Source organism: Oncorhynchus nerka, linkage group LG11, assembly GCF_034236695.1.
Source record: "Oncorhynchus nerka isolate Pitt River linkage group LG11, Oner_Uvic_2.0, whole genome shotgun sequence".
Classification (NCBI taxonomy): Eukaryota; Metazoa; Chordata; class Actinopteri; order Salmoniformes; family Salmonidae; genus Oncorhynchus; species Oncorhynchus nerka.
Window position 1 is genome coordinate 32,271,433 of NC_088406.1, and position 27,781 is coordinate 32,299,213.

Sequence of the window (27,781 nt, forward strand, 5' to 3'; positions counted from 1 at the left end):
TAGAAATACAAACATAGAACAAAACATAGAATACCCACCCACATCACAGGGCGTGACAAAGGCAAATCAAGTCTAACATTTAAGTGGAAATTAAAGATTCTTAGCAACAAAAGAGTGATCACATGAAGATCCTACATCTGTATACGGATCCTACACCTGTATACAGATATAGGATCTTCATTTGATTACTTTTGTTGCAGATAATTTTCCAGGAAATGAAACTTGTAGTATATTAAGATCCTACATCTATACATATAGTGAAACCATTACCATCTAACACATGTCCTACAAGGCCATGTGTTCCACTTGAGTCATGACTTTTAATAAGAAGCATATATTGTTAAAACCACCTTTTAAGGTCATTCATTTTTATGCTGGAATGAAAAATTTGCCTCGTGAGATTATGTCATGCTCTTACACTGTACCATAGCTGACCCTATGTCCCTGAGGTTCATCCTCTGGGCTTTAGGAGAATGTTTTTTTATAGTGTTCTGAAATCTCCATGGTCGCTTAGGTGAGTTGTGAGATCTGCCAGATATTACAGTCTCTATCAGATCACCTTCTAAACACAACCTGCCCCAACAGACACGTAAATCCTACAATCCAAGTTCATCGCAAAACTGGTGAGAGTTTCAGTCTAATTAGACTTTCCAGCTTTAACACCACCATGGAAACCTAGCCCTCATCAAAGACTGCTCTGCCATTTGATCTTCAGTGAGTAATATTTCTAAAAAGCCATAACGTCATTCTACCATTGGACCGAGGTTATAGTGTGTTTAAAACAACTTTATATGAGCCTGTCCCATGAGTTATTCAATTTACACAAAGTAATTGATATATGTAGTAGACACAGCAAGGGTTGCTTATAAGGAATCCCGCTATGCCCTCCGACGAACCATCAAACAGGCAAAGTGTCAATACAGGACTAAGATTGAATTGCACTACACCGGCTCGTCGGATGTGGCAGGGCTTGCAAACTATTACAGATTACAAAGGGAAGCACACCCATGAGCTGCTCAGAGACACGAGCCTACCAGACGAGCTAAATTACATCTATGGTCGCTTCGAGGCAAGCAACACTGAAGCTTGCATGAGAGCATCAGCTGTTCCGGACGACTGTGTGATCACGCTCTCCGTAGCCAATGTGAGTAAGACCTTTAAAACATTCACAAGGTCGCAGGGCCAGATGGATTACCAGGACGTGTACTACTAGCATGCACTGACCAACTGGCAAGTGTCTTCACTGACATTTTCAACCTGTCCCTGACTGAGTCTGCAATACCAACATGTTTCAAGCAGACCACCATAGTCCCTGTGTTCAAGAACACTAAGGTAACCTGCCTAAATGACTACTGACCCATAGCACTCACGTCTGTAGCCAAGAAGTGCTTTGAAAGGCTGGTCATGGCTCACATCAACACCATTATCCCAGAAACCCTATACCCACTCCAATTTGTATACCGCCCCAAAAGATCCACAGATGATGCAATCTCTATTGCACTCAACACTGCCCTTTCCCACCTGGACAAAAGGAACACCTACGTGAGAATGCTATTCATTGACTACAACTCAGCATTCAACACCATAGTGCCCTCAAAGCTCATCACTAAGCTAAGGACCTGGGACTAAACACATCCCTCTGCAACTGGATCCTGGACTTCCTGACCGGACTTCCCCAGGTGGTAAAGGTAGGTAAAAACACATCTGCCACGCTGATCCTCAACACGGGGGATCGTCAGGGGTGCATGCTCAGTCCCCTCCTGTACTTCCTGCTCACCCATGACTGCATGGCAAGGCATGACTCCAACACCATCATTAAGTTTGCAGACGACACAACAGTTGTAGGCCTGATCACTGACAAAAGTGAGACAGCCTATAGGCAGGAAGTCAGAGACATAGCCATGTGGTGCAAGGATGACAACATCTCCCTCAACATGATCAAGACAAAGGAGATGATTGTGGACTACAGGAAAAGGAGGACTGAGCACGCCCCCATTCTCATCGACAGGGCTGTAGTGGAGGTTGAGAGCAGGTTGAGAGCTTCAAGTTCCTTGGTGTCCACATCACCAACAAACTATCATGGTCCAAATACACCACGACAGTTGTGACGAGGGCACGACAAAGCCTATTCCCCCTCAGGAGACTGAAAAGATTTGGCATGGATCCTTAGATCCTCAAAAGGTTCTATAGCTGCACCATCGAGAGCATCCATAAATGTAATCCAGACTGGTTGCATCACTGCCTGGTATGGCAACTGTTCGGCCTCCGACCGCAAGGCACTACAGAGGGTAGTGCGCACGGCCCAGTACATCACTGGGGCCAAGCTTCCTGCCATCCATGACCTCTATACCAGGTGGTGTCAGAGGAAGGCCCTAAAACTGTCAAATACTCCAGTCATAGACTGTTCTCTCTGCTACCGCATGGCAAGGGGTACCGGAGCACCAAGTCTAGGTCCAAAAGGCTTCTTAACAGCTTCTAACCCCAAGCCATAAGACTCCTGAACAGCTAATCAAATGCCTACCCAGACTATTTGCATTTAATTATTTGTTACTTCCATTTATTTTTTGGTATTTTTCTTAAAACTGCATTGTTGATTAAGGGCCTATAAGTAAGCATTTTACTGTAAGGTCTATCAGTCATCTGTCTTCATTGAAAATAGAGAAGAAAGGCAAGCAGGATAAGAGAAATGAATAATGGGCTACATATCTAGTGCAGTGAAAATAGAGGACATAGTGAAGTCATGATGGATTCACCTGCGATAAACTGATGTAATTATAGTATAATAAGTTAAGAACATACATGGAAAGCAACATAAATACATACAGTAGGCTATTGGACTGTCAAGACAAAATGAAGAAATATATATTTTTCAACAGTATCTCTTGCCCTGTGAGGTTCTGTACATTACCGACTGTCTCAAGGCACTTAACACACAAAAATGACTTTTTCCTTCCAATGTTATGACGTATAGGCCCAGTCAGAGCCATAGCCATATTAGAATAAAATATGTGGCTCTAGGTCTACTCTGTAATTTTTTAATTATTGCAAAATGGTTCAAATAAATCTAACATGAAGTTATCCAATAACTTTAACAGTAATTTAGTTATCGAAAGGTCTCTAAACTATTTCTATATGAGACATAAACCCACTTCTGATATTTTTCCACAAATTAGTATTTTGACCAATCAGATCGCACACAACGCAGCCTGTGTGAACGCACTCAACACAGCCAGTAAACACAAACTCCTGCATCTATCACAGCAAAGTATGAGGGGTCCGGGGGATGACTGGAGGAGCAATGGCGGAAGCGGAAGTATTGTGCGATTCTCTTGTCGCGAGTACAGTTGGTGAGAATGAGTGGACGATGGTGAAGAACAGTGGAGTAAAAAGGGCTAAAGTTGGAAATGAACAGCAGTTTATGGTTGGAGAGTGATTCACAAGCAAGGATATTTTTGGGGGTGACCCGTTTGCAGTCTCGAAGATGGTGAAGGACGAATTAGATAAAGTGGAATCGTTCAGAGTGACCAGGAGCGGTATGATGTTGATTTTGTGTGTTTCAAAAGTGCAAAAGGAGAAAGCTCTGCGGCTCAACAAGATGTTGACATATGATGTGGAAAGCTCTGATTTTCAGAGTCAGGCACCAGTTAAATGTAATCTCTGGTGTCTCGTTGGACATAGAGGCTGTGTGGACATTCCAGGAGTGGTAGATGCACTTCCCTTGAATTGTCTGATAAACGGAAAGAAGGAGCGAAGCCTATCGGTCTTACTATCGTTTCATGAAGTAGTTCTACCAACTTATGTAAAACTTGGGTATGTGAGATATGCGGTGAGACCGTATGTACAGAAGCCGCTGCAGTGTTACAATTATAAAAAGTTTGGACACGTGGCAAGTGTTTGTCGAAGGAATAAATATGTAGTAGTTGAAGAGTAAGATAAAGTATGTTGTTGTAATTGTGATGGGAATCATGTTCCCAGACTGCCTTGCATGGATGAAGGAGGTCGCAGCAGCTAGGATCAGGGCCATCCAGCAGGTCTTCTATGTGGAGGAAGTGAAAATAGCTGAAGGAGTGAGTAGAGAGGAGATGGTAGTGGATGTCCCACAGTCTGCAGTGAATGCCATGCAGGAGAAGGATCCCGACACACTAATTGTGAAGAAGGTGGACTTTGTTGGGTTTATAGCGCAAGTGATAAACTGCAATAGTCAAACTAATAAAAAATCAAAGAAGCTGGACATCATTGTGAAGGCGGCAAATAGATTTCTGGATCTCCAGGACTTTACAGCCGAAATGTTCCAGGGAGTACTGAATAAAGAGGTTCCCCTCTCAGGTTCCTGAGCCTGTGTAGGGATCTGAATAGTACAGTTTTTGGTTTGGTTTGAAATTCAGGGTAGTAGCGTTGGTTTGTGTTTTGTATTTTCGGTATATGGTATGAATTTGTTCATACAAAACAGATTTTGTTTTTGGGGTATGTTTTACTACCCCGTACAGTAGGTGGCGGCAATACACCTTATGAGTGTAGTCTGCCAGTTAACCTCAAAGAAGAAGAAGAAGAAGAAGAAGAAGAACCCAGCCAGTGTAGCCTAGGCCTAATCAACACTAAAGCTTCAATAGCAGCATGCAGGGAGTGGGACTTGGACAAATGTGTTGCAAGAAAAAAAAAAAAAAAAAACTGTGGGCATAATTTGAAAATATTATGAAATTATTGCAGAATATTGATTTAGGCCTAATTGCTGTGGTCTGGCATATTAATTTCCCACCAAAACCACAATCAGTTGTGGACACCTGCACAGAATAAAATGTTATGGATTATGGATGTCAAATCTGATTCCAGGTCGGCATGCTTCGTATAACGTCATACATCCTAACCTTTCTGAGAGCAGAGCAGGCCCGCCATTTCCCTGAATGCTTCTAGTCCTTTAAACACAGCAGGAGTGTCAATACGAAGACAGGAGACACACAGGGATCCAGTGAGCGAGAGATCGGGATGAGAGATGGGCAGAGAATGAGTCAGCGAGAGAACCCACCAAATATACCGCCGCATCTTTATTTATGAAATCTATTTGATCAAAGGCGTCAGTTGGATCAACATAAGACTGAAATAGTCAAGCGTTGGATACGTTGTTTGAATTTCTTTGTATCATTTTTCTTCCGCCTCGTCGCCCTGTCTTTTTCTTTGTTTTCCCCCTTTCTTTATTTTCTTTTTAAATAGGCGGTGGACAGGAGGTGTCAACCGTAGAGATTATATCATTCAATTAATTTGGAACTTTATAGACATATTGTGATTTTTCAAATTCTTTGTTGCATCAATAAACGAAGATGTCGGGGCAGAGCATTACTGACAGGATAACTGCAGCCCAGCACAGTGTAACTGGATCTGCTGTGTCGAAAACAGTATGCAAGGCCACCACACATGAAATAATGGGCCCGAAAAAGAAACATTTGGATTGTAAGTATCGAATTAATCAAGTGTTTCTGATATAATATGTCATTCTTCATTAAAACCAGTCAGAGTTCTGCATTTCTTGAATTATGGCGATGGTTACACAAGGCCCAAAGGCTGAATGGATAGGCTAATGTTATTGCTAGTTCCTGTCAAAATGTATCAAGGATAACGTTATATTGTAGAAAAACGAGATCGCACAATGAGAATTCTCGTAACATTATTTAACTGGACGTTAACAACAGTACTTTTAATATTAGATATATTTTATATAGTTTCAGGGTATTCCTACTCATCATTAACATTACTGTCAAATTAGCAAGCTTTCTAGCCGTCTGTATAGCGGTTTAATTCATTTCGCATAGCTTTAGGCTCCCTGGTCTAAACAGTTATCATGTAATTATCATTCGGTGTATCTTATCTTACAATTGACCAGTTCTCCATGATACAGTACATAAACGTTTTGGCTATACAAAAATGCCCCCGAAAATATATGTTCCAGGGAGTAAATTAATTAAATCTATTTGATATATTTACCATAGGAAAGGGTATAAAAAACACCTTTGAACAGCTCAGAGGTAGAAACTACCTTGTTCATATTTCACAGTAGGCCTAGAGGAAGTATCAAGGATAATGCTTTAGGTCCAATATGCAAAGTGTATTCCATATTATTATCATTACTAGGTGTGTCTGTCACTGCTGAGGGAAACGCATGTACAGTGCCTTTTGAAAGTATTCATACCTCTTGACTTATTCCACATTTTGTTGTGTGACAGCCTGAATTCAAAACTGATTAAATAAATAAAAAATCTTACCCATCTACACCCAACACCCCATTTTAGCAAATGTATTAAATTAAGTACATAAATCTCATTTACATATGTATTCACATTTCACATCCCTAAGTCAATACATGTTAGAATTACATTTGGCAGCATTTACTGTATTTACGTTTGCTGTGAGTCTTTCTGTGTCAGTCTCCAAGAGCTTTGCACACCTGCATTGACCAATATTAGCATGTTATTCTCCTTTTAAAATTCTTCAAGCTCTGTCAAGTTGGTTGTTGGTAATTGCCTGACAGACATTTTTTTCCAAGTGCTATAGATTTTCAAGCCATTTTAAGTAAACTGTTACTAGGCCACTCAGGAACATTCAATGTTGTCTTGGTAAGCAACTCAAGTGTATATTTGGCCTTGTTTTTTTAGGTTATTGTCCTGCTGGAAGGTTAATATTTCTCTCCCAGTGTCTGTTGGAAAGGTTTTCCTATAGGATTCTGCCTGTGTTCTTTTCCATGTACTTTTATCCTAAACTCCCTAGTCCTTGCCGATGACAAGCATACCCATAACATGGTGCAGCCACCACCGTGCTTGAAAATATAAAGAGTGGTACTCAGTGATGTTTGGGGCAAATCCAACACACCACATAACTCTTTGTATTCAGGACATAACGTGAATTTCTTTGCCACAAGTTTTTGTAGAATAATAGTGAAGACATCAAAACTATGAAATAACACATATGGAATCATGTAGTAACCAAAGAAGTGTTAAACAAAATCATTTGAGATTCTTCAAACTAGCCACCCTTTGCGTTGATGACAGCATTGCACACTCTTTGCATTCTCTCATGAGGTAGTCACCTGGAATGCATTTCAATTAATAGGTGTGTCATGTTAAAAGTTGTTTTGTGGAATAAAAAAATGCATTTTAGCCAATGTGTTGTGATGAGGTAGGGGTGGTATACAGAAGATAGCCCTATTTGGTAAAAGACCAAGTCCATATTATGGCAAGAACAGCTCAAATAAGCAAAGATAAACGACAGTCCATCATTACTTTAAGGCGTAAAATGTCTGCCTTCTGCTCCGGCGCCATCTTACATGAAGGTCAGTCAATCCAGAAAATTTCAAGAACTTTGAAAGTTTCTTCAAGTGCAGTCGCAAAAACCATCAAGTGCTATGATGAAACTAGTTCTCATGAGGACCGGAGGTACCTCTGCTGCAAAGGATAAGTTCACTAGAGTAACCAGCCTCAGAAATTGCAGCCCAAATAAATATTTCATAAGTAACAGACACATCTCAACATCAACTGTTCCGAGGAGACTGCGTGAATCAGGCCTTTGTGGTAGTATTGCTGCAAAGAAACCTCTACTAAAGGATACCAATAAGGAGAAGAGACTTGCTTGGGCTAAGAAACACGAGCAATTGACATTAGACCAGTGGAAATCTGTCCTTTGGTCTGATGAGTCCAAATTTGACATTTTTGGTTCCAACCGCCATGGCTTTGTGAGAGACGGAGTAGGTGAACAGATGATCTCTGCATGTGTGGTTCCCACCGTAAAGCATGGAAGAGATGGTATGGGGGTGCTTTGCTGGTGACACTGTCTGTGATTTATTTAGAATTCAAGGCACACTTAACCGGCATGCCTACCACAACATTCTGCAGCGATACGCCATCCCATCTGGTTTGCGCTTAGTGGGACTATAATTTATTTTTCAACAGGACAATGACCCAACACACCTCCAGGCTGTGTAAGGGCTATTTGACCAAGAAGGAAAGTGATGGAGTGCTGCATCAGATGACCTGGCCTCCACAATCACCCTGCCTCAACCCAATTGAGATGGTTTGGGATGAGTTGGACCGCAGAGTGAAGGAAAAGCAGGCAACAAGTGCTCAGTAAATGTGGGAACTGCTTCAAGACTGTTTGAAAAGCATTCCAGGTGAAGCTGGTTGAGAGTGCCAAGAATGTGGAAAAGCTGTCATCAAGGCAAAAATAAAGATAAAATAGAGCTATCTTCTGTATACCACCCCTACTTTCTCACAACACAACTGACTGGCTCAAACGCATTAAGGAGGAAATAAATTCCACAGATCAACTTTTAGCAAGGCACATCCTGTTAATTGAAATGCATTCCAGGTGACTACCTCATGAAGCTGGTTGGGAGAATGCGAAGAGTGTGCAATGCTGTCATCAAGGCAAAGGGTGGCTACTTTGAAAAATCTCAAATCTCAAATGTATTTTTTTCTATGTACAGCTGCAGCGATCAGTTAGCTGCTCAGATAGCAGATGTTTAAAGTTGGTGAGGGAGATAAAAGTCTATTTGGATTTGTTGAACACTTTTTTTTGCAGTTACTACATAATTCCATACGTGTTATTTCATAGTTTTGATGTCTTCACTATTATTCTATAAAATAGTAAACATAAAGGAAAAACTCTTGAATGAGTAGGTGTCCAAACTTTTGACTGGTACTGCATATTTAACCCTGATGGCAACATCAGACCTTTTTTTAATCTGTGTGACCATCCTCAGAAATGCTACTCGTTACAAAGCAGAGCATCTGCCACTGCAAAAGTAACAGTGAATGCAATAAATGTCCATTAATTAATTCCAACTATAATTCTTTTAATTATATGTGATTCAATCTCAAGGATTTTGTATCTCTTCTGCAAGCAGGTTATGGATAATAGGTTACTTTTCATATGTCATTGTTATCATGATTATAGGAGCATATTGCATGACACAGGTACAATGACATGGAGGTTGCTGGTTCAGACCCCAACTGAAGAATGTAGTAGACTAGCTACATATTGTATTGCTTTTCCTAGGTTCCTTTTGCAGACATTGACCTCTGGAACAACTGGAAAACTGTGTGATCTGAAAGTGCCCACTTCTAATCACATTTGAATCTATGGACTATCTATGCTAAAGTTGTGAATTGATTCAGCCAGCCAGCCTGTTGTTTCACACCTGTTAGTTGAGCTTAGGCCTACAGTACTCTCCTGAGGTACAGGAGCCATTATATGACAGGATGAGTGAAAGTTGGCTCAGAAGTCTGTTGGCTCACCCAAACCCGATATAAAAAATATAGTGCATTCGGAATGTATTCAAACCCCTTGAATTTTTTCACATTTTGTTACGTTACAACCTTATTCTAAAATTGATTAAATAATTTTTTCCCCTCATCAATCTACACATAATACCCCATAAAGACAAAGTGAAAACAGGTTTTTAGATATTACAATTTAAAACTTATAAGTATTCAGGCCCTTTCCTATGACACTCGAAATTGAGCTCAGGTGCATCCTGCTTCCATTGATCCTCCTTGAGATGTTTCTAGAACTTGATTAGTCTACCTATGGTAAATGTAATTTAATTGATTGGACATGATTGGACATGATTTGGAAAGGCACACACCTGTCTATATAAGGTCCCACAGTTAACAATGCATGTCAGATAAAAAACCAAGCCATGAGGTCGAAGGAATTGTCCATAGAGCTCCCAGACAGACTTGTGTCGAGGCACAGATCTGGGGAAGTGTACCAAAACATTGCTGCAGCATTGCAGGTCCCCAAGAGCACAGTGGACTCCATCATTCTGAAATGTAAGAAGTTTGGAACCACTAAGACTCTTCCTAGAGCTGGCCGCCCGGCCAAACTGAGCAATCGGGGGAGAAGGGCCTTGGACAGGGAGGTGACCAAGAACCCAATGGACACTAATAAAGCTCCAGAGTGCCTCTGTGGAGATGGGAGAACTTTGCAGATGGACAACCAATCAGGCCTTTATGGTAGAGTGGCCAGATGGAAGCCAAAAGGCACGTAAAGGACTCTCAGACCATGAAAAACAAGATTATCAGATTTGCTGAAACCAAGATTGAACCATTTTGCCTGAATGCCAAGTGCCACGTCTGGAGGAAACCTGACACCATCCCTATGGTGAAGCATGGTGGTGGCAGCATCATGCTGTGGGTATGTTTTTCTGCGCCAGGGACTGGGAGACTAGTCACAATCGCAGGAAAGATGAACAGAGCAAAGTACAGAGAGATCCTCGATGAAAACCTGCTCAGGACCTCAGACTGGGGTGAAGGTTCACTTTGCGACAGGACAACGACCCTAAGCATACAGCCAAGACAATTTACATTTACATTTAAGTCATTTAGCAGACGCTCTTATCCAGAGCGACTTACAAATTGGATAATGTAGGATTGCCTTCGGGGCAAGTCTCTGAATGTCCTTGAGGGTCCCAGCCAGAGCCCGGACTTGAACCTGATTGAACATCTGTGGAAGGACCTGAAAATAGCTCCCCATCCAACCTGAGTTTGAGAAGATCTGCAGAGAAGAATGGGAAAACTCCCCAAATACATGTGTGCCAAGCTTGTAGCGTCTTACCTAAGAATACTCGAGTTTGTAATTGCCAAAGGTGCTTCAAGTACTGAGTAAAGGGTCTTCAATGCTTATGTAAATGTAATATTTCAGTTTTTAATTTTTAATACATTTGCAAACATTTCTAAAAACCTGTTTTTGATTTGTTTTTGTGGGGTACTGTGTGTAGATTGGTGAGGGGGAAAAAACTATAATACATTTTTGCATAAGGCTGTAGCGCAACAAAATGTGGAAAAGGTCAAGGGGTCTGAATACTTTATGAATGCACTGTACCCTAGACTCACTTACAGCCTCTCATACACAGACAGAAGAGTAGGCTGCCTAGGCCTTATATAAAGAGCTGTTAAAATAACACTGTCATCGTTCCTGGCCCACTGTCCACACAGTAATATTTAGGAGTTCTCAGTGTGGCTGCTTTACCTGACAATATACCAGATATCGTTAGAGATTGCAACACAATTGCACATCAATGATTAATTGTTGTGCTACAGTCTTCATGTACAGTGTTGCATACAGTATGATTTGTGTTAGACCTACTTTTTGAGCAGTGTTGCAACATATAACACCATCAAGGTGCAGTTAAAAAAAGTGCTATCATCAATGCGAACTCCGGTGAATATTTAGCAGGCTGTCTAGTGTCTATAACATGACAGCACTGTCATCCCCCACCCCAGTCCCAGTCTTCCCTGGATAATCAACTAGCCATGCTAACTGCTGCTCTGGAAGGTTATGCTGTCCTACTTAGACCCCCCTCCTTTGAAAACATGAGAATATAGGCCAGAAAGCCAGGCCTGGTTATTATACTGTCAATCTGTTCATCACTCAGTCTAACTCTGAATAGGAATGGGCAGACTGCACAGGTTTGACTGGCATCCCCCAATCTCTACATCCGGGCTCTCCAACCCTGTTCCTGGAAAGCTACTGTCCTGTAGGTTTTCAATCTGACCCTAATCTAGCGCACCTGATTCTAATAATTAGTTTCCACTTCACAATTAACAGCACTTACAGTTGACCGGGGCAGCAATTTGACGAACTGACTTGTTGGGAAGGTGGCATCCTTTGACGGTGTCACGTTGAAAGTCACTGAGCACTTCAGTAAGGCCATTCTACTGCCAATGTCTTTTCTATGGAGATTTCATATCTTTGTGCTCGATTTTAAACATCTGTCAGCAACGGGTGTGGCTGAAATAGCCAAATCCACTCATTTGAAGGGGTGTCCACATACCTTTGTATCTATAGTGTATTTGACCAAAAATATATTGTTTGATTTAGAGATGGTGACTTATTCATCAGGCTTTCATCTATTGAACTTCAGTAGACCCTCTTGAGGAATTACCGTGCCAAAAAAGAGAGGCAGCCTGTAGTACCGTAGCATAGTAATTAAGTGTCTTGAGTGTAGTTAGGCAATTAGCCAGACCTTGAATTAAAGCTAATTGAATGAGATTGCAGCTGAGGGCAGAGTGCCTGAGTCCCTGTTTACACAGATTTTCAAAACATTGTCATTCATAGAATATTAACTAACTTTACCCCCAAATTCAACTCCCCCATAGGGGAAATGCCTTGTATCCACAGTTGTTTTAACCTCTACTGGCCAGTGGCCATAAGTCACTACTTGACATCAATTATCCATGGTCTTCCTAGACATCAAGCTATCGCTAACATTCTCTCTCTCTCTCCCTCTCTGTCTGTCTCTCTCTCATCTTTAGACCTGATCCATTGCACCAATGAGATGAATGTGAACATTCCCCAGCTGGCTGACTCACTGTTTGAGAGGACCACCAGCACAAGCTGGGTGGTGGTCTTCAAGTCGCTCATCGCCACACACCACCTTATGGTCTACGGTAATGAGGTGAGCTGGGCTTACAATCACCACTCAATGAAACATTGTCTATGGCTACATTCATCACTCATTCCATTATTTGCTGTAATATACAGTATATTATATCTATAATGGCAATGCTATAGTGTTGAAGTTTTCAGGTCACAGACAATAAGACAATCAATTGCTAACCAGGCGATTTTAATAAACATCTGGAAATTACTCTGGTACTCCAGTCCTATTCTATTTCTGTAGATCAATGAAAATGTAAGAACATGTATTGATACCGCTCTTTTTCTTTGATACAGCGTTTTGTGCAGTACTTGGCTTCAAGGAACACATTATTCAACCTCAGTAATTTTTTGGACAAAAGTGGTTTACAAGGTAAAGTATGAGGCCTTGGCTCTCAAATGCTTTTCTCAAACTCATCCTTAACTGTTACAGTGACAAATACTTATAAGAGGAAACAATATAACTTTTGAACGAATATAGCATGATTCTCAAGTAGGTTTTCATGACAAATGTAAGATTTATATCACTTCTCAGGTCTCTCTCTCCCAGGCTACGATATGTCCACATTTATCCGGAGGTACAGTCGATATCTGAATGAAAAGGCTGTGTCATACAGACAGGTTGCTTTTGACTTCACTAAAGTAAAGCGAGGGTAAGAAATTCCCAACATATAACAGAAGAAAGTGGTGTGTTTGTTTTTGACTGACCCGAATGTATGTCAATGGAGTTCAAAGGCTCAAACAATTTCTTACAATAAACACTTTCCCCTTACAGAGCCGCTAGCTGGTGTAAAAAAAAAAATACTTCAAATATTTGACAGCTCAAATATTTAGTTAAGAAGATTCCTGTCAATTTTAACAACAGAATGTCATCATTTTTTCAACATTTTCAAAGTTTTTTATATCCCATCAAGTAATCACAGTATTTTTGTAACTCTGGGAACGATTTGTTAACATGCAGTAGAAATTGACTGGCTGAGGCTATTCTCACTGATTCCCTCCCTCTCTGTCCTTTGTGCTTCTAATATCTATCTAACACTACACATACACACATCTCAACAGGGTGGATGGGGTGATGAGGACCATGAATACAGAGAAGCTACTGAAGACCATCCCTATCATACAAAGCCAGATGGACGCCCTCCTCGACTTCAATGTGAGTCTGAGGTCAACCTCCTCAGAACCGTGCTGCTCATGTACTGTAATATGAGAGGGTTCCTGGGGCTAACATATTGTCAGGCATACTGATTACTGAATGGACAGTGCTGAAACCAGAGATGGATACAGGCTATTTTCCCCCTCACTGACCTGCTCTTTTATTGTTTGTCAGCGATGCCAAAGTCATTATGTGTTAAAAGGGCAACTTATGGCTTATGTGAAACTGAATGATGTGTCTTCTTCAGGTTAATGCCAATGAGCTAACAAACGGAGTCATCAATGCAGGGTTCATGCTCCTCTTCAAAGATTCCATTAGGCTTTTCGCTGCATATAACGAAGGCATCATCAACCTGCTGGGTAAAACATCAACTCCAACTTGATTTACTCCACTATTTTCTGATCAATACTCTTTTAAAATGTTTAGTCTGGAGAAGTGCTTTATAGATCCTTGTACTGTAGATCTTTTGATATGTACAGAACTAAATTGTACTAATGGAGACTAAATTCTCTACAGAGTTTATCCCTAGTGTGTGTACAGATTTTCAGCGCTAATACCCGCTGTTATTTTTAATTGTAATTTTTTTTCCACAGAGAAGTACTTTGACATGAAGAAAACCCAGTGTAAAGAGGGCCTGGATATCTACAAGAAGTTCCTGACCCGAATGACCCGAATCTCAGAGTTCCTTAAAGTGGCAGAGGTGATTTCTTCTTTACCTGCTTTGAGTTTGATGCTATTCATTCATTCAATACCATTCATTAAAGGGGAAAACCTCTGATATATTTAAATTTTTGTGAGAAAATTATGGTGGCAGAAATTGGATAGTGGTAGAAAAAAACGTTTTAATTTAGAAGCACCACTATAACTTTGCACATAATCATTTGACAGCAGGTGGGGATTGATCGAGGAGACATTCCAGACCTTTCCCAGGTAAGACTTTACAATCCAAACTGAATGATGGATTTACTTCTGCTGGTATAACCTATTAGACACATTCTCTGCACAAAACACCTACACACCGAACTTACTCTATCCGTTTGTCTACTGAAAAGACAGTTAGATTCCTACTGTCTCCATCTCTCTCTCTCTCTGGCTCTCACTTTCTCTCCCTTATTTCTTGCTATCACTTTCTATTTTCTTCTCTCATTCTGTATTCTCTTTGTGTGTCTCTCTATCTCAGTATTAACTCCTCTTATTTAATCAGCTCTGTTGTCCCTCCACACTATTTACTCCACCCTGCACACGTCTCCCAGAGATAAGGCACTGCTCAGTGCATGAAGTCCTCTAGCGCATGTTGCCAATTGAGGCATATTTCTCACTTTTTCTTCTTCTTCCCCTCTTGATTAGGCTCTATCTACAGTAAATAAAGGTGTTAAGCTGTTAAGAGTCCAAACTGACTGTATCTTACAGTACTTCAGATTTCACACAATGTACAGGAAATTGAATAGATGGCCCCCCACACCTGTTGTGCTACAGTCAGTCTTTGCAGTGACACTGGTTATATTACAGTATTTCCATGGGAAATCCCTCCTCGACCAAGGATCATACTTTTCCTTGAAAGTACAATTACACTAATTGTGTGTTATGTCCCCTATTGTATGTTTTATGAGGCACCTGCAACAGTGTTATACCCTTCAAATACATTATAGTTACAGTTCAATATAGATATTGATCTCTGACCATCACCACCTTTATATTCTGTATTTCCCCTTATCTTTCCACCTTTAGTTCACAGTTTGTGTAAGTATTCTCATCTCACTCTTCTTCTGTGTCTGTGACTTGCTTTGGTGTTGTCTTTGCATGCCTCTACTCTGACTTTGTATCTCATTGATATTGTGTTTTATAGGAGTGAAACAAATTGTATACACAGTTCTCTTTGTCACATATCCCATCCAACATACTGCCCAGGTGTGCTTAGACATTGCCAATTCAACACCACATACTGTAGGATGTTGAAAGTGCCGTGTCATCTACACACATTTCAAAATCACTCATCCAATGTGGCTTTCAGCTGAAGTTTTGAGTTAGTATTTGTCCCATATTGAGGAGCTAAACACTTCCCAGTAAACTAAGTGCTAGCTAGAATCCATTAACTAAGGTATAGTGGTATATGGGACAGTATAGTTAGGGACCTGAGTTTTTCCTCACCACGTGACATGACCAGTTAAACGTTTTCAGAAAATGTTGTCAGGAAAAAGCTAGTGTATGCACAGTACAGTAACCAGGTTGCCCATCACTGCCTTAGATGGTTGTGTTTGTACAGTACTGTCTAACTGCATGCTTCTAACCCTGGCCTATACTAACTGCTGTTCTCCATTACAACAGGCTCCCAGTAGCCTCCTGGAAGCTCTGGAGCAGCACCTGGCCTCTCTAGAGGGGAAGAAAGTCAAAGACTCCACTGCTGCCAGCAGGTATGTACAGGATGGGCTACGTCCCAAATGGCACCCTATTCTCTACATAGTGCACTACATTTGAACAGAGCCCTATGGGCCCTGGTCAAAAGTAGTGCATAGGAAACAGGGTGCCATTTGGGAAGTATCCTACATCTTACACTGGAGTGTCTTTGGCACTGAGTCCACTATTCCCCCTGTAGATAGCCTAGAAGTGGCTGCCGGTATAATAACTGATTTGCTTTGTGCACCAAGCTCTTAAGCCAATATTGGTTAAATTATTATTGATGGTAATGGTTATTGATGTTTTCAGCCAGGGTTGCTGTAGTATTCTGCCGAGGGGTGTTTACTGTTGTGTGTTGTTTCAGGGCTAGTACTCTATCCAACGCAGTGTCCTCGCTGGCCAGTACAGGGATGTCTTTTACTAAAGTAGACGAGCGGGAGAAGCAGGCTGCTCTGGAGGAGGAACAGGCCCGTCTCAAAGCACTGAAGGTACAGCCGTCATGATGCGTGGATCACAACATGAATTTGACGAGAATGGACATGGTTTTGTGTTGCCTGTCCCATCTACATGTGAAGGACACTGATATGTTGCAGTATGCAGACAATGATTTGAACAATTCAAAGCCTCGTTTGGTCGATCCAGTATGGCCTACATACAGTATAATTTAAAAGTTTGGACACACCTACTCATTCAAGGGTTTTTCTTTATTTTCACTATTTTCTACATTGTAGAATAACACATATGGAATCATGTGGTAACCAAAAAAGGGTTAAACAAATGAAAATATATTAGATTTGAGATTCTTCAAAGTAGCCAACCTTTGCCTTAATGACAGCTTTGCACACTCTTGGCATTATTTTAACCAGCTTCATGAGGAAGTCACCTGGAATGCATTTCAATTAACAGGCGTGCCTTGTTAATTTGTGGAATTTCTTTCCTTAATGCATTTTAGCCAATCAGTTCTGTTGTGACAAGGTAGGGGTGGTATACAGAAGATAGCCCTATTTGGTAAAAGACCAAATCCAAATTATGGCAAGAACAGCTCAAATAAGCAATGAGAAACAAAAATCCATCATTACTTTAGAAGGTCAGACAATCCGGAACATTTCAAGAACTTTGAAAGTTTCTTCAAGTGCAGTCACAAAAACCATCAAGCTCTGTGATGAAACTGGCTCTCATGAGGACCTCCACAGGAAAGGAAGACCCAGAGTTACTTCTGGTGCAGAGGATAAGTTCATTAGATAACCAGCTTCAGAAATTGCAGCCCAAATAAATGCTTCAGAGTTCAAGTAACAGACACATCTCAACATCAACTCTTCGGAGGAGACTGTGTGAACCAGGCTTTCATGGTTGAATTGCTGCAAAGAAACCACTACTAAATGACACCAATAATAAGAAGAGACTTGCTTGTGCCAAAAAACACGAGCAATGGACATTAGACCAGTGGAAATCTGTCCTTTGGTCTGATGAGTCCAAATTTGAGATTTTTGGTTCCAACCGCCATGTCTTTGTGAGATGTAGAGTAGGTGAACGGATGATTTCTGCATGTGTGGTTCCCACCGTGAAGCATGGAGGAGGGGGTGTGATGGTGTGGGGGTGCTTTGCTGGTGACACGGTCTGTGATGTATTTAGAATTCAAGGCACAGTTAACCAGCATGGCTACCACAGGATTCTGCAGCGATACGCCATTCAATCTAGTTTGCGCTTAGTGGGACTATCATTTCTTTTTCAGCAAGAAAATGACTCAACACACCTCCAGGCTGTGTAAGGGCCTTTTGACCAAGAAGGAGAGTGATTGAGTGCTGCATCAGATGACCTGGCTTCCATTATCGCCCGACCTCAACCCAATTGAGATGGTTTGGGATGAGTTGGACCGCAGAGTGAAGGAAAAGCAGCCAACAAGTGCACAGTATATGTGGGAACTCCTTCAAGAAAAGCATTCCTCATGAAGCTGGTTGAGAGAAAGCTTTGCACACTCTTGGCAATCATCAAGGCAAAGGGTGGCTAGTTTGAAGAATCTAAAATATATTCTGATTTGTTTAACACTTTTTTGGTTAATACATCATTCCATATGTGTTATTTTATAGTTTTGATGCCTTCACTATTATTCTATAATATAGAAAATAGTAAAAAATAAAAACCCTTGAATGAGTAGGTGTGTCCCAACTTTTGACTGGTAATGTACATAACTACAACCATCACCTCCAGTCTACGCTCTACATTCTACATCTGTAGAGTGTCTGTATTTGACTTGGACTCTTTCCACCCAGGAACAGAGGCTGAAGGAGCTCTCTAAGAGGCCTTCCTTCGCCACCACAGACACGTCTCCGGTCTCCACCACCGGGGGCACTATCAGCACAGCCCCGGCCATCGACCTCTTCTCCACACCCAGCTGCTCCAATGGGTAAACTTTCACTTATGAGCTGTGAAGCTTACCCACTCATGTGGTTGACCAGAGAGGTTAGCGTGGATTATTTAGAAGTTGCTGATAACCACTGATATTTCTTTGTCCTCCTAGTGGTTAAGTTTAGGATTTAGAGTGCTCTTATTCTAGATCTGTGGTTAGAGGGAACCTATACCTCAATACGTCTGTGTGTATCTGGTAATTCTAATGTTCAGCTACATTCCCAGTGTTGATTCAAGTATTGCATCACTGCTGTCTTCTCTCCTCAGTGCTCTGAAGATGGAGAGTGACCTGTTTGACATTCAGCAGACCTTTAACCCTTCAGTGCAGGCCAGTTCTACAGGGCTTCCTGTGGCCACAGCATGGGCAGGTAGGCGAAACAGCCACCACCTCAGGACCCCTCTATTGTCTGCTGTCTTCTACCATGACCTGTTCTGCATGCTCTCCCTCTCTTCATGTTGCGTCTGACTCTGATATCCTCCTGTTCTTCTCTTCTCTATCTATTATCTTTCTTTCTCTCCTCTGCCTGCTTAGATCCTTTCACCTCTGCTGAAGCTGGAGATGACTCCATGCCAAACCTTAACCCTTTCCTCTCAAAAGTCGTTGTCGATGCCGCCGCTCACTTGCCTGTCGTGTCCTCCGACGGTGTTAGCTATTCCTCTAGGACGTCTGGTCATGAAATGTTTGGTGGTAAAGATACTCTTTATTCCTCCTGAAATACCCTTCATGTGTCTCTCTGTGGGACTGTTTGAAGGAAGTCTCCCATAAGCCGTACTGTTGTTACTTCTGTCTGTATGTAAATCATTTCATAGCTGTCTAAAGTTAAATGTTTGTTGTGTACCTTAAAATGCAAGGCCTCCACATGCCATGTTTCCATTATAGGACTGTGCTAAGGATAGAACCACAAGCTAACACTGTGACGGTGGAGTTACTGGTTATGTTCTTTTGATAGGCTCCCAGTCTAATATGACGCTTCATCCATTGAGGTCTCAAATTTATTTTACAGTCTAGTAAACCCATGTCTAAGTTAATTCTGACCAAGTTTGTTATGTTCAAATGATGGTTTTCCTGCTGCTGATATATATTGTTTCATAATGTATTAAAATAGGCTATTGCTTCTAGATTCTGATTTTTCAAACCAATAATTGTATTATTTTCTGTTGTAGTATCCTCTTAATAAGTTGAAATCTGTTTCACTTACCAATATTATTTTTGATTCTCTAGATCGTTATAATCCCTTTACTGACACAAACTCGTCCGTTTCAACCAATTACAAACGCACAGTGCGGATAGAACACTCCATCTCAGGTACTACGATGGCTCACCATCCCAGCCTATGTTTCCTGAGCCCATAGGCAAACATACGCCCCTCAACCCATGTAATGTGTTTAGTGGCCCAATAATAACTCTATGGTTAGGGTAGTCTGACGATTTTTAAGGAATTTAGTGTCAATAGGATATTTGTATACCTTGTACTCAGCCATTCCTGTTTTGACTTTGTTAGAATTAGTTTTACTTGTTACCTGTTAGTGTCCCTATACAACTGCTAACTATTTTCTGTTAACTGTCTCCTTTCTATCTGTACTGTCAATTTGCCTGCCTTTATTGCCGTGCCTTGAAATGCCTTCTCTTATTCTTCTTGCTCCTCCTTTGACGTTGTCAGACTCCTTCTGTAGTGGTCCAGTGTCCATGGCCCAGCACCTTCCACACCAGGCTCCCTACCCCACTGAGCCCTCTACTGTAGCATGTCTATTCAGAGGTAGAGTACTAGAGAACCTGTAGCTGTACTGTAGCAGGTCTATTCAGAGGTAGAGTACTAGAGAACCTGTAGCTGTACTGTAGCAGGTCTATTCAGAGGTAGAGTACTAGAGAACCTGTAGCTGTACTGTAGCAGGTCTATTCAGAGGTAGAGTACCAGAGAACCTGTAGCTGTACTGTAGCAGGTCTATTCAGAGGTAGAGTACTGGAGAACCTGTAGCTGTACTGTAGCAGGTCTATTCAGAGGTAGAGTACTAGAGAACCTGTAGCTGTACTATAGCAGGTCTATTCAGAGGTAGAGTACTGGAGAACCTGTAGCTGTACTGTAACAGGTCTGACTTTAACACCAATGGATAATGCTTATCCATCACTGCACCTGCCGTGTTCTGAGCAGCCTCCCCTTTGACCTCTTTACAGGGTACTCCACAGCATCACAGGCCCCCCCCCCAGGAGCACTCCAGGTGGATTTCGAGTCAGTCTTTGGAGCCAAAGCTACCGGCGTTAACAACATTGACTCTGATGGTGAGGTGTTGAATATTTTACTGTTTGATGCACATGGTGTTTGACATCCAACCAATGTACACCTCTCTGTCCTCCTTAGACATCCTGAAACCCACCATGATCGGCTCCAATCAGGCCCTGTGCTCCATCAATCAGCTGTCAGACAAACTGGTCGGAGATGACCTGGACTCCTCCCTGGCCAACCTGGTGGGCAGTAAGTGTCACAAAGTCACGCTAGGATATTTAATTCAGATTAAAATAGATCAACTCTCATCTTTGCCTGAGTGAATCATGGTGTCTATTGATATTTTGACTCATATGTTAGATCGCAATATGTCACACAGCTATAGCAGTTTTTAAAAGTTTTTTTATTTAACCTTTATTTAACCAGGTAGGCTAGTTGAGAACAAGTTCTCATTTGCAACTGCGACCTGGCCAAGTTAAAGCATAGCAGTGTGAACAGACAACACAGAGTTACACATGGAGTAAACAATTAACAAGTCAATAACACAGTAGGAAAAAAAAGAGAGTCTATATACATTGTGTGCAAAAGGCATGAGGAGGTAGGCGAATAATTACAATTTTGCAGATTAACACTGGGGTGATAAATGATCAGATGGTCATGTACAGGTAGAGATATTGGTGTGCAAAAGAGCAGAGAAGTAAATAAATAAAAACAGTATGGGGATGTGGTAGGTAAAAATGGGTGGGCTATTTACCGATAGACCATGTACAGCTGCAGCGATCGGTTAGCTGCTCAGATAGCAGATGTTTGAAGTTGGTGAGGGAGATAAAAGTCTCCAACTTCAGCGATTTTTGCAATTCGTTCCAGTCACAGGCAGCAGAGAACTGGAACGAAAGGCGGCCAAATGAGGTGTTGGCTTTAGGGATGATCAGTGAGATACACCTGCTGGAGCGCGTGCTACGGGTGGGTGTTGCCATCGTGACCAGTGAACTGAGATAAGGCAGAGCTTTACCTAGCATGGACTTGTAGATGACCTGGAGCCAGTGGGTCTGGCGACGAATATGTAGCGAGGGCCAGCCGACTAGAGCATACAGGTCGCAGTGGTGGGTGGTATAAGGTGCTTTAGTGACAAAACGGATGGCACTGTGATAAACTGCATCCAGTTTGCTGAGTAGAGTGTTGGAAGCAATTTTGTAGATGACATCGCCGAAGTCGGGGATCGGTAGGATAGTCAGTTTTACTAGGGTAAGTTTGGCGGCGTGAGTGAAGGAGGCTTTGTTGCGGAATAGAAAGCCGACTAGATTTGATTTTCGATTGGAGATGTTTGATTTGAGTCTGGAAGGAGAGTTTACAGTCTAGCCAGACACCTAGGTACTTATAGATGTCCACATATTCAAGGTCGGAACCATCCAGGGTGGTGATGCTAGTCAGGCGTGCGGGTGCAGGCAGCGAACGGTTGAAAGTAGACAGTAGAGAAACAGTAGAAGGAACTGTTTCTGGATGTGTACATCTCATATTTATATTACTATCTCTTGTAGATCTCGGGATTGGAAATGGCACAACAAAAAAGTAAGTGAGCTGTTCATGCTGTTCAGTCTCTTCAACATGCTGTGGTCAGTGCTAGATGAAGAACTGTTCTGTATAGCCAGCAGCAGTTAGGAGCCAGTGCTAATATTAGCTGTCTTAATCTACAGTGACATCCACTGGAGCCAGCCTGGGGAGAAGAGGCTGACTGGTGGAAGCAACTGGCAGCCCAAGGCAGCCCCAAACACCACCTGGAACCCCGTCTCCATGGTAATACACACTACACTGGCCTCTTACAGTACTGGTGCTCTTACCTGCCTGCGATGAGTGTTTTAGCTACTGTATCACTCTAGTGTTGGTTTTAGACCAATGTTAAGAAGTTGTTGTCTTGACTTGACATTGGTCTGCTGGATTATCTGTGAGAGAAGATTGGTGTGTTTTTAAAATATTTTTATTTATTTTTATACCCAATTTCGTGGTATCCAATTGTTTTTAGTAGCTACTATCTTGTCTCATCGCTACAACTCCCGTACGGGCTCGGGAGAGACGAAGGTTGAAAGTCATGCGTCCTCCGATACACAACCCAACCAAGCCGCTTCTTAACACAGCGCGCATCCAACCCGGAAACCAACCGCACCAATGTGTTGGAGGAAACACCTTGCAACCTTGGCTAGCGCACACTGCGCCGGCGGGGAGTTGCTGGTGCGCGATGAGACAAGAATATCCCTACCGGCCAGGCCCTCCCTAACCCGGACACCAATTTTGCATCGCCCCACGGACCTCCCGGTCGCGGCCGGTTACGACAGAGCCTGGGTGCGAACCCAGAGTTTCTGATGGCACAGCTGGCACTGCAGTACAGCGCCTTTAACCACTGCGCCACCCGGGAGGCTCTCATTGGTGTGTTTGTGTCTCCACAGACCCCCCCAGTCATGGCCTACCCTGCCACAACACCAACAGGCATGGTGGGGGGATATGGCATGGTCAGTATCTGTCAGATAGATGTCTGGATGCACTGAGGGACATAGCCATACAGTAGTTAGCACTGAGGGACATAGCCATGCAGCAGTTAGCACTGAGGAACATAGCCATGCAGTAGTTAGCACCGAGGAACATAGCCATGCAGTAGTTAGTACCAAGGGACATAGCCATGCAGTAGTTAGTACCGAGGGACATAGCCATGCAGTAGTTAGCACTGAGGGACATAGCCATGCAGTAGCTAGCACTGAGGGACATAGCCATGCAGCAGTTAGCACTGAGGGACATAGCCATGCAGTAGTTAGCACTGAGGGACATAGCCATGCAGTAGTTAGCACTGAGGGACATAGCCATGCAGTAGTTAGCACTGAGGGACATAGCCATGCAGCAGTTAGCACTGAGGGACATAGCCATGCAGCAGTTAGCACTGAGGGACATAGCCATGCAGCAGTTAACACTGAGGGACATAGCACTGAGGGACATAGCCATGCAATAGTTAGCACTGAGGGACATAGCCATGCAGTAGTTAGCACTGAGGGACATAGCCATGGAGTAGCTAGCACTGAGGGACATAGCCATGCAGTAGTTAGCACTGAGGGACATAGCCATGCAGTAGCTAGCACTGAGGGACATAGCCATGCAGTTGTTAGTACTGAAGGACTTAGCTATGCAGTAGTTAGCACTCTCCCCCACACATGCAACATGCAGACACAGTCATGTCATTTTTAAAAAACTCCTCAAATCACAACTCTTTGAGATTGACTCTGATCTACCCCCACACACACAAATACTTTTAATTGATGCATTTTACGTACTGTACCGTATTTTATGTAGGCCTACTTTTAATCTAAGATGCCCTTGAGGATCTTGAAACGCGTCCGCTAAATAAAATGTATTATTATTTACAGAGGGAATAGTCATACAGCATAGCTAGCAATGAGAACATTATAGCCATGCAGTATAGCTAGCACTGAGAGTTAATAGCCATGTAGTATAGCTAGCACTGAGAGTTAATAGCCATGCAGTATAGCTAGCACTGAGAGTTAATAGCCATGCAGTATAGCTAGCACTGAGAGTTAATAGCCATGCAGGATAGCTAGCACTGAGAGTTAATAGCCATGCAGGATAGCTAGCACTGAGAGTTAATAGCCATGCAGGATAGCTAGCACTGAGAGTTAATAGCCATGCAGTATAGCTAGCACTGAGAGTTAATAGCCATGCAGTATAGCTAGCAATGATAGCTAATAGCCATGCAGTATAGCTAGCAATGAGAACATTATAGCCATGCAGTATAGCTAGCAATGAGAACATTATAGCCATGCAGTATAGCTAGCAATGATTGCTAATAGCCATGCAGTATAGCTAGCACTGAGAGCTAATAGCCATGCAGTATAGCTAGCACTGAGAGTTAATAGCCATGCAGGATAGCTAGCACTGAGAGTTAATAGCCATGCAGGATAGCTAGCACTGAGAGTTAATAGCCATGCAGTATAGCTAGCACCGAGAGTTAATAGCCATGCAGTATAGCTAGCAATGATAGCTAATAGCCATGCAGTATAGCTAGCAATGATAGCTAATAGCCATGCAGTATAGCTAGCAATGAGAACATTATAGCCATGCAGTATAGCTAGCAATGAGAACATTATAGCCATGCAGTATAGCTAGCAATGATAGCTAATAGCCATGCAGTATAGCTAGCACTGAGAGTTAATAGCCATGCAGTATAGCTAGCACTGAGAGTTAATAGCCATGCAGTATAGCTAGCACTGAGAGTTAATAGCCATGCAGTATAGCTAGCACTGAGAGTTAATAGCCATGCAGTATAGCTAGCACTGAGAGTTAATAGCCATGCAGTATAGCTAGCAATGATAGCTAATAGCCATGCAGTATAGCTAGCAATGAGAACATTATAGCCATGCAGTATAGCTAGCAATGAGAACATTATAGCCATGCAGTATAGCTAGCAATGATAGCTAATGGCCATGCAGCATAGCTAGCACTGAGAGCTAATAGCCATGCAGCATAGCTAGCACTGAGAACTAATAGCCATGCAGTATAGCTAGCACTGAGAACTAATAGCCATGCAGTATAGCTAGCACTGAGCTAATACCCATACAGTATAGCTAGCATTGAGAACTAATAGCCATGCAGTAGTAATTGGAGTAACAGTAATAAGTGCTATACATCCTTCTGTGCTATGCAATCTACTGTAACATGTCTATTATGCCTGATGTTTCTCTATGATATTGTCTTTAGCCACCCCAACAGCTTGGCTCTATGGGTATGATGAACCAACCCAACATGATGTACAACCAGCCCATCATGAGGCCGCCCAACCCCTTTGGCTCTGTTTCCAGTGCCCAGGTGTGTGTTTGTACAATAATCAGACGTGTGTGATGGTAAATGTCTATTGGAGGGTTGTGTGAGTTCAGTGTTCAGGTCTATTCAGTGCTGTGTATAGTTACAGTATCCGTTCTGTGTGTGTGTGTACTACCCCCTGTGAAAACAACAATGTTCCAGTTTACTCTTACCTCCTCAGGAGGAGAGGGACATCTGTCTGTCATCAGTTTCCTCAAGAGTCCCCAATTATTTTCCCATCTTGGTTCCTCTCTTTCATTCAATCTGATCGCTCCCCCTCTCTCTCACTCACACACACTGTCTTCCTCTCTCTGACCTCTGCTCCTCCTGTGTGTTTTTCCCTCTCCCTGAAATAGCCCTCTGCAGCCTCTAGTCCTTCCAGCCAGAGTCCTCTCAAAGCCCCCGGACAGGACCCATTTGCACAGCTCTCTCTCAAGGATTTCTTGTAGAGCGTCTCTTAGGTACAGCATGCTGTGTGCTTGCGGATGTACATGCATGCGCAGCGTGGCTTCACACTAATGCTTCTCTTTTTTTCTCTTCTCTTACTGTTATCATCTCTTCCTTCATTTGCAAACACACTGCTTCTTCCATCTGATCAACCACTGCTGTTTATTTCCTCTCGCTATATCTCTTGCGCTTTATATGGGCTTGATTAGTTGGTTTGTGTCTTGCTCGCTTAAACAATTGGCAGATGCATTTCAGGATGTTTTTAAACTTTCAATTACACTAACCAGTATGTCTTTGCTGATATAGGTTGCCATTGCTGAAATCTTGATTCATCAGCTGTATCTTATGTGACAGTTGCTTTTGCTCTGGGGACATTCTGATGCCTTTTCATTGCATTTATTCAGTTGACTATTTCAGCACCACCATGAGCGGGCTGGTAAAACTATTTTCTAATAAATCCTTGTATGTTGATTTCCATCCACAGATGCAGTTCATGTAATATGACGTGTCTCAGAAAATGAAGCACTTAGCAGAAAAGCTTTGTCTTCATTGCCAGTCTAACTCTTCAGAGAAACGTTCACCCTCTCCCCACCCCAAATACAGACATGTCAAGAACACAACGAACAGTGCAATGACTGGAGGAAAACCAACTGACGATGGGAAGAAAATAATTCACCACCCGTTATTCTGTCATTTGTCAAGTGATGCTGCTGTTTTTTAAAAGTACCTATAGGGGTTCCTCATCCATTGTATCCTCTGCTATGGGTGCTGAGAAACTTTGATATTATGTATTTGGAAATACTACTGTGGTTGGGTGTAACAGCTTGGTGTTCAAATCTAATGTGAGGGGGAGGGGGGACAGGACGAAAAAGAGGAGAGGAATCCTTCCATCTCTTGATTCGATCATCAGTGATCCATTTCCTAGTTATTTAACTGTCACTGAGTAGTGATGCTAATGACGTTTACACCTGTTTTAGTTTGTCTTTTTTACTGTGTTTACAGTAGACATTCCTTGTGTGTTGTTTATTTATTTATTTATGTTATGGTTTTAAAACTGAGGAAGAAAATCTATAGTGTAATCTATAGTACCTGTGGGAGTGCCTCAGCATTTAACATGGATGTTGGATGGTTTCATTGGAGATGTAGAGAAAATAAAATAGATATTATATGAAATACACCTATAAACGGAATGATAGAGCACTAAATATTCTTCAAGTTTTGTGATAAGAACAGTTTTACTAGGTCAAATCTCATGATCTCCCCTGTGCAAGTGGAGTAGGGGGTTCCAGTATGAGTCAGTAATCTATATAGTAAATTCTGTGCCTAGGGTTTTTTGCAATGGAACAACTTTTCTGTCTAGTTGAAAAACACTTAATCCACGATTCTGAAGCATCACACGGGTGGAATCCATTTTGCTTTAAGCTTGGCATGCCATTGACTCACTGACCATTTAATGGCTGCCTTTACTCTGAATGTGAAAGAATTGCTTTCATGTTGAACATATTTTTCCATGCTACCCGCACCACCTCAGCTCTGACTCCCTGGAAGCCAGACGAGAGTGTGTCTGGGTGTTGCAGACACTAAACAAGGGTTACAGTTTTGATGTAAATTAGTTGTATAAAGATCCAGTGGGACAGGGTGAGAGAGGGGCACTGTTGATCGGTGCTCTGTGTATATAAAACTGACTGTTCAACGGAGAGGGAAGTGAAAGATGTATGAAATATGAAAGCAATTCAATCAATCTGACTACCTACGTTTGATTCAGGATATTTTCTGCGTTTGTCTTGCGTGGATTATATTTTTGTTTATGTAATTAAAACGTGTAGCAGACATTGACAGGTTTTTTTTTTTGTAAATAAAGAGCAGCTTCCACAAA

General features: G+C 42.1%; 1 protein-coding gene across 13 annotated transcripts; it reads left to right on the forward strand.

Annotated features, from left to right (window-relative positions):
• The first annotated feature begins 4,555 nt into the window (after positions 1 to 4,555).
• LOC115136705 (phosphatidylinositol-binding clathrin assembly protein-like) lies at positions 4,556 to 27,781 on the forward strand. Of its 13 annotated transcripts, none has more exons than XM_029672390.2 (23): positions 4,556 to 5,445; positions 12,300 to 12,442; positions 12,721 to 12,796; positions 12,959 to 13,076; positions 13,486 to 13,579; positions 13,827 to 13,938; positions 14,173 to 14,279; positions 14,471 to 14,509; positions 15,905 to 15,990; positions 16,338 to 16,461; positions 18,244 to 18,377; positions 18,647 to 18,747; positions 18,912 to 19,067; positions 19,602 to 19,685; positions 20,041 to 20,136; positions 20,553 to 20,657; positions 20,737 to 20,850; positions 22,140 to 22,170; positions 22,296 to 22,395; positions 23,043 to 23,105; positions 25,357 to 25,464; positions 25,815 to 25,919; positions 26,390 to 27,781. In XM_029672390.2, exons 1-22 carry the CDS (start codon positions 5,316 to 5,318, stop codon positions 25,905 to 25,907), a joined length of 2,214 nt encoding a protein of 737 aa, XP_029528250.1. In that variant the 5' UTR covers positions 4,556 to 5,315; the 3' UTR covers positions 25,908 to 25,919; positions 26,390 to 27,781. The 13 variants fall into 13 exon arrangements, with proteins under 13 accessions (XP_029528250.1, XP_029528248.1, XP_064880492.1 ...); XM_029672388.2 differs by having other exon boundaries at positions 4,557 to 5,445; positions 14,468 to 14,509; XM_065024420.1 differs by having other exon boundaries at positions 4,557 to 5,445; positions 14,468 to 14,509; positions 18,250 to 18,377.

Bases quoted from the DNA above. Each gene is read 5' to 3' on its own strand.
- LOC115136705 (XM_029672388.2), top strand. From the start codon at position 5,316: ATGTCGGGGCAGAGCATTACTGACAGGATAACTGCAGCCCAGCACAGT. The intron at 18,748-18,911 runs GTAGGCGAAACA...CTGCCTGCTTAG, and splicing joins TGTGGCCACAGCATGGGCAG to ATCCTTTCACCTCTGCTGAA. The intron at 23,106-25,356 runs GTCAGTATCTGT...TATTGTCTTTAG, and splicing joins TGGTGGGGGGATATGGCATG to CCACCCCAACAGCTTGGCTC.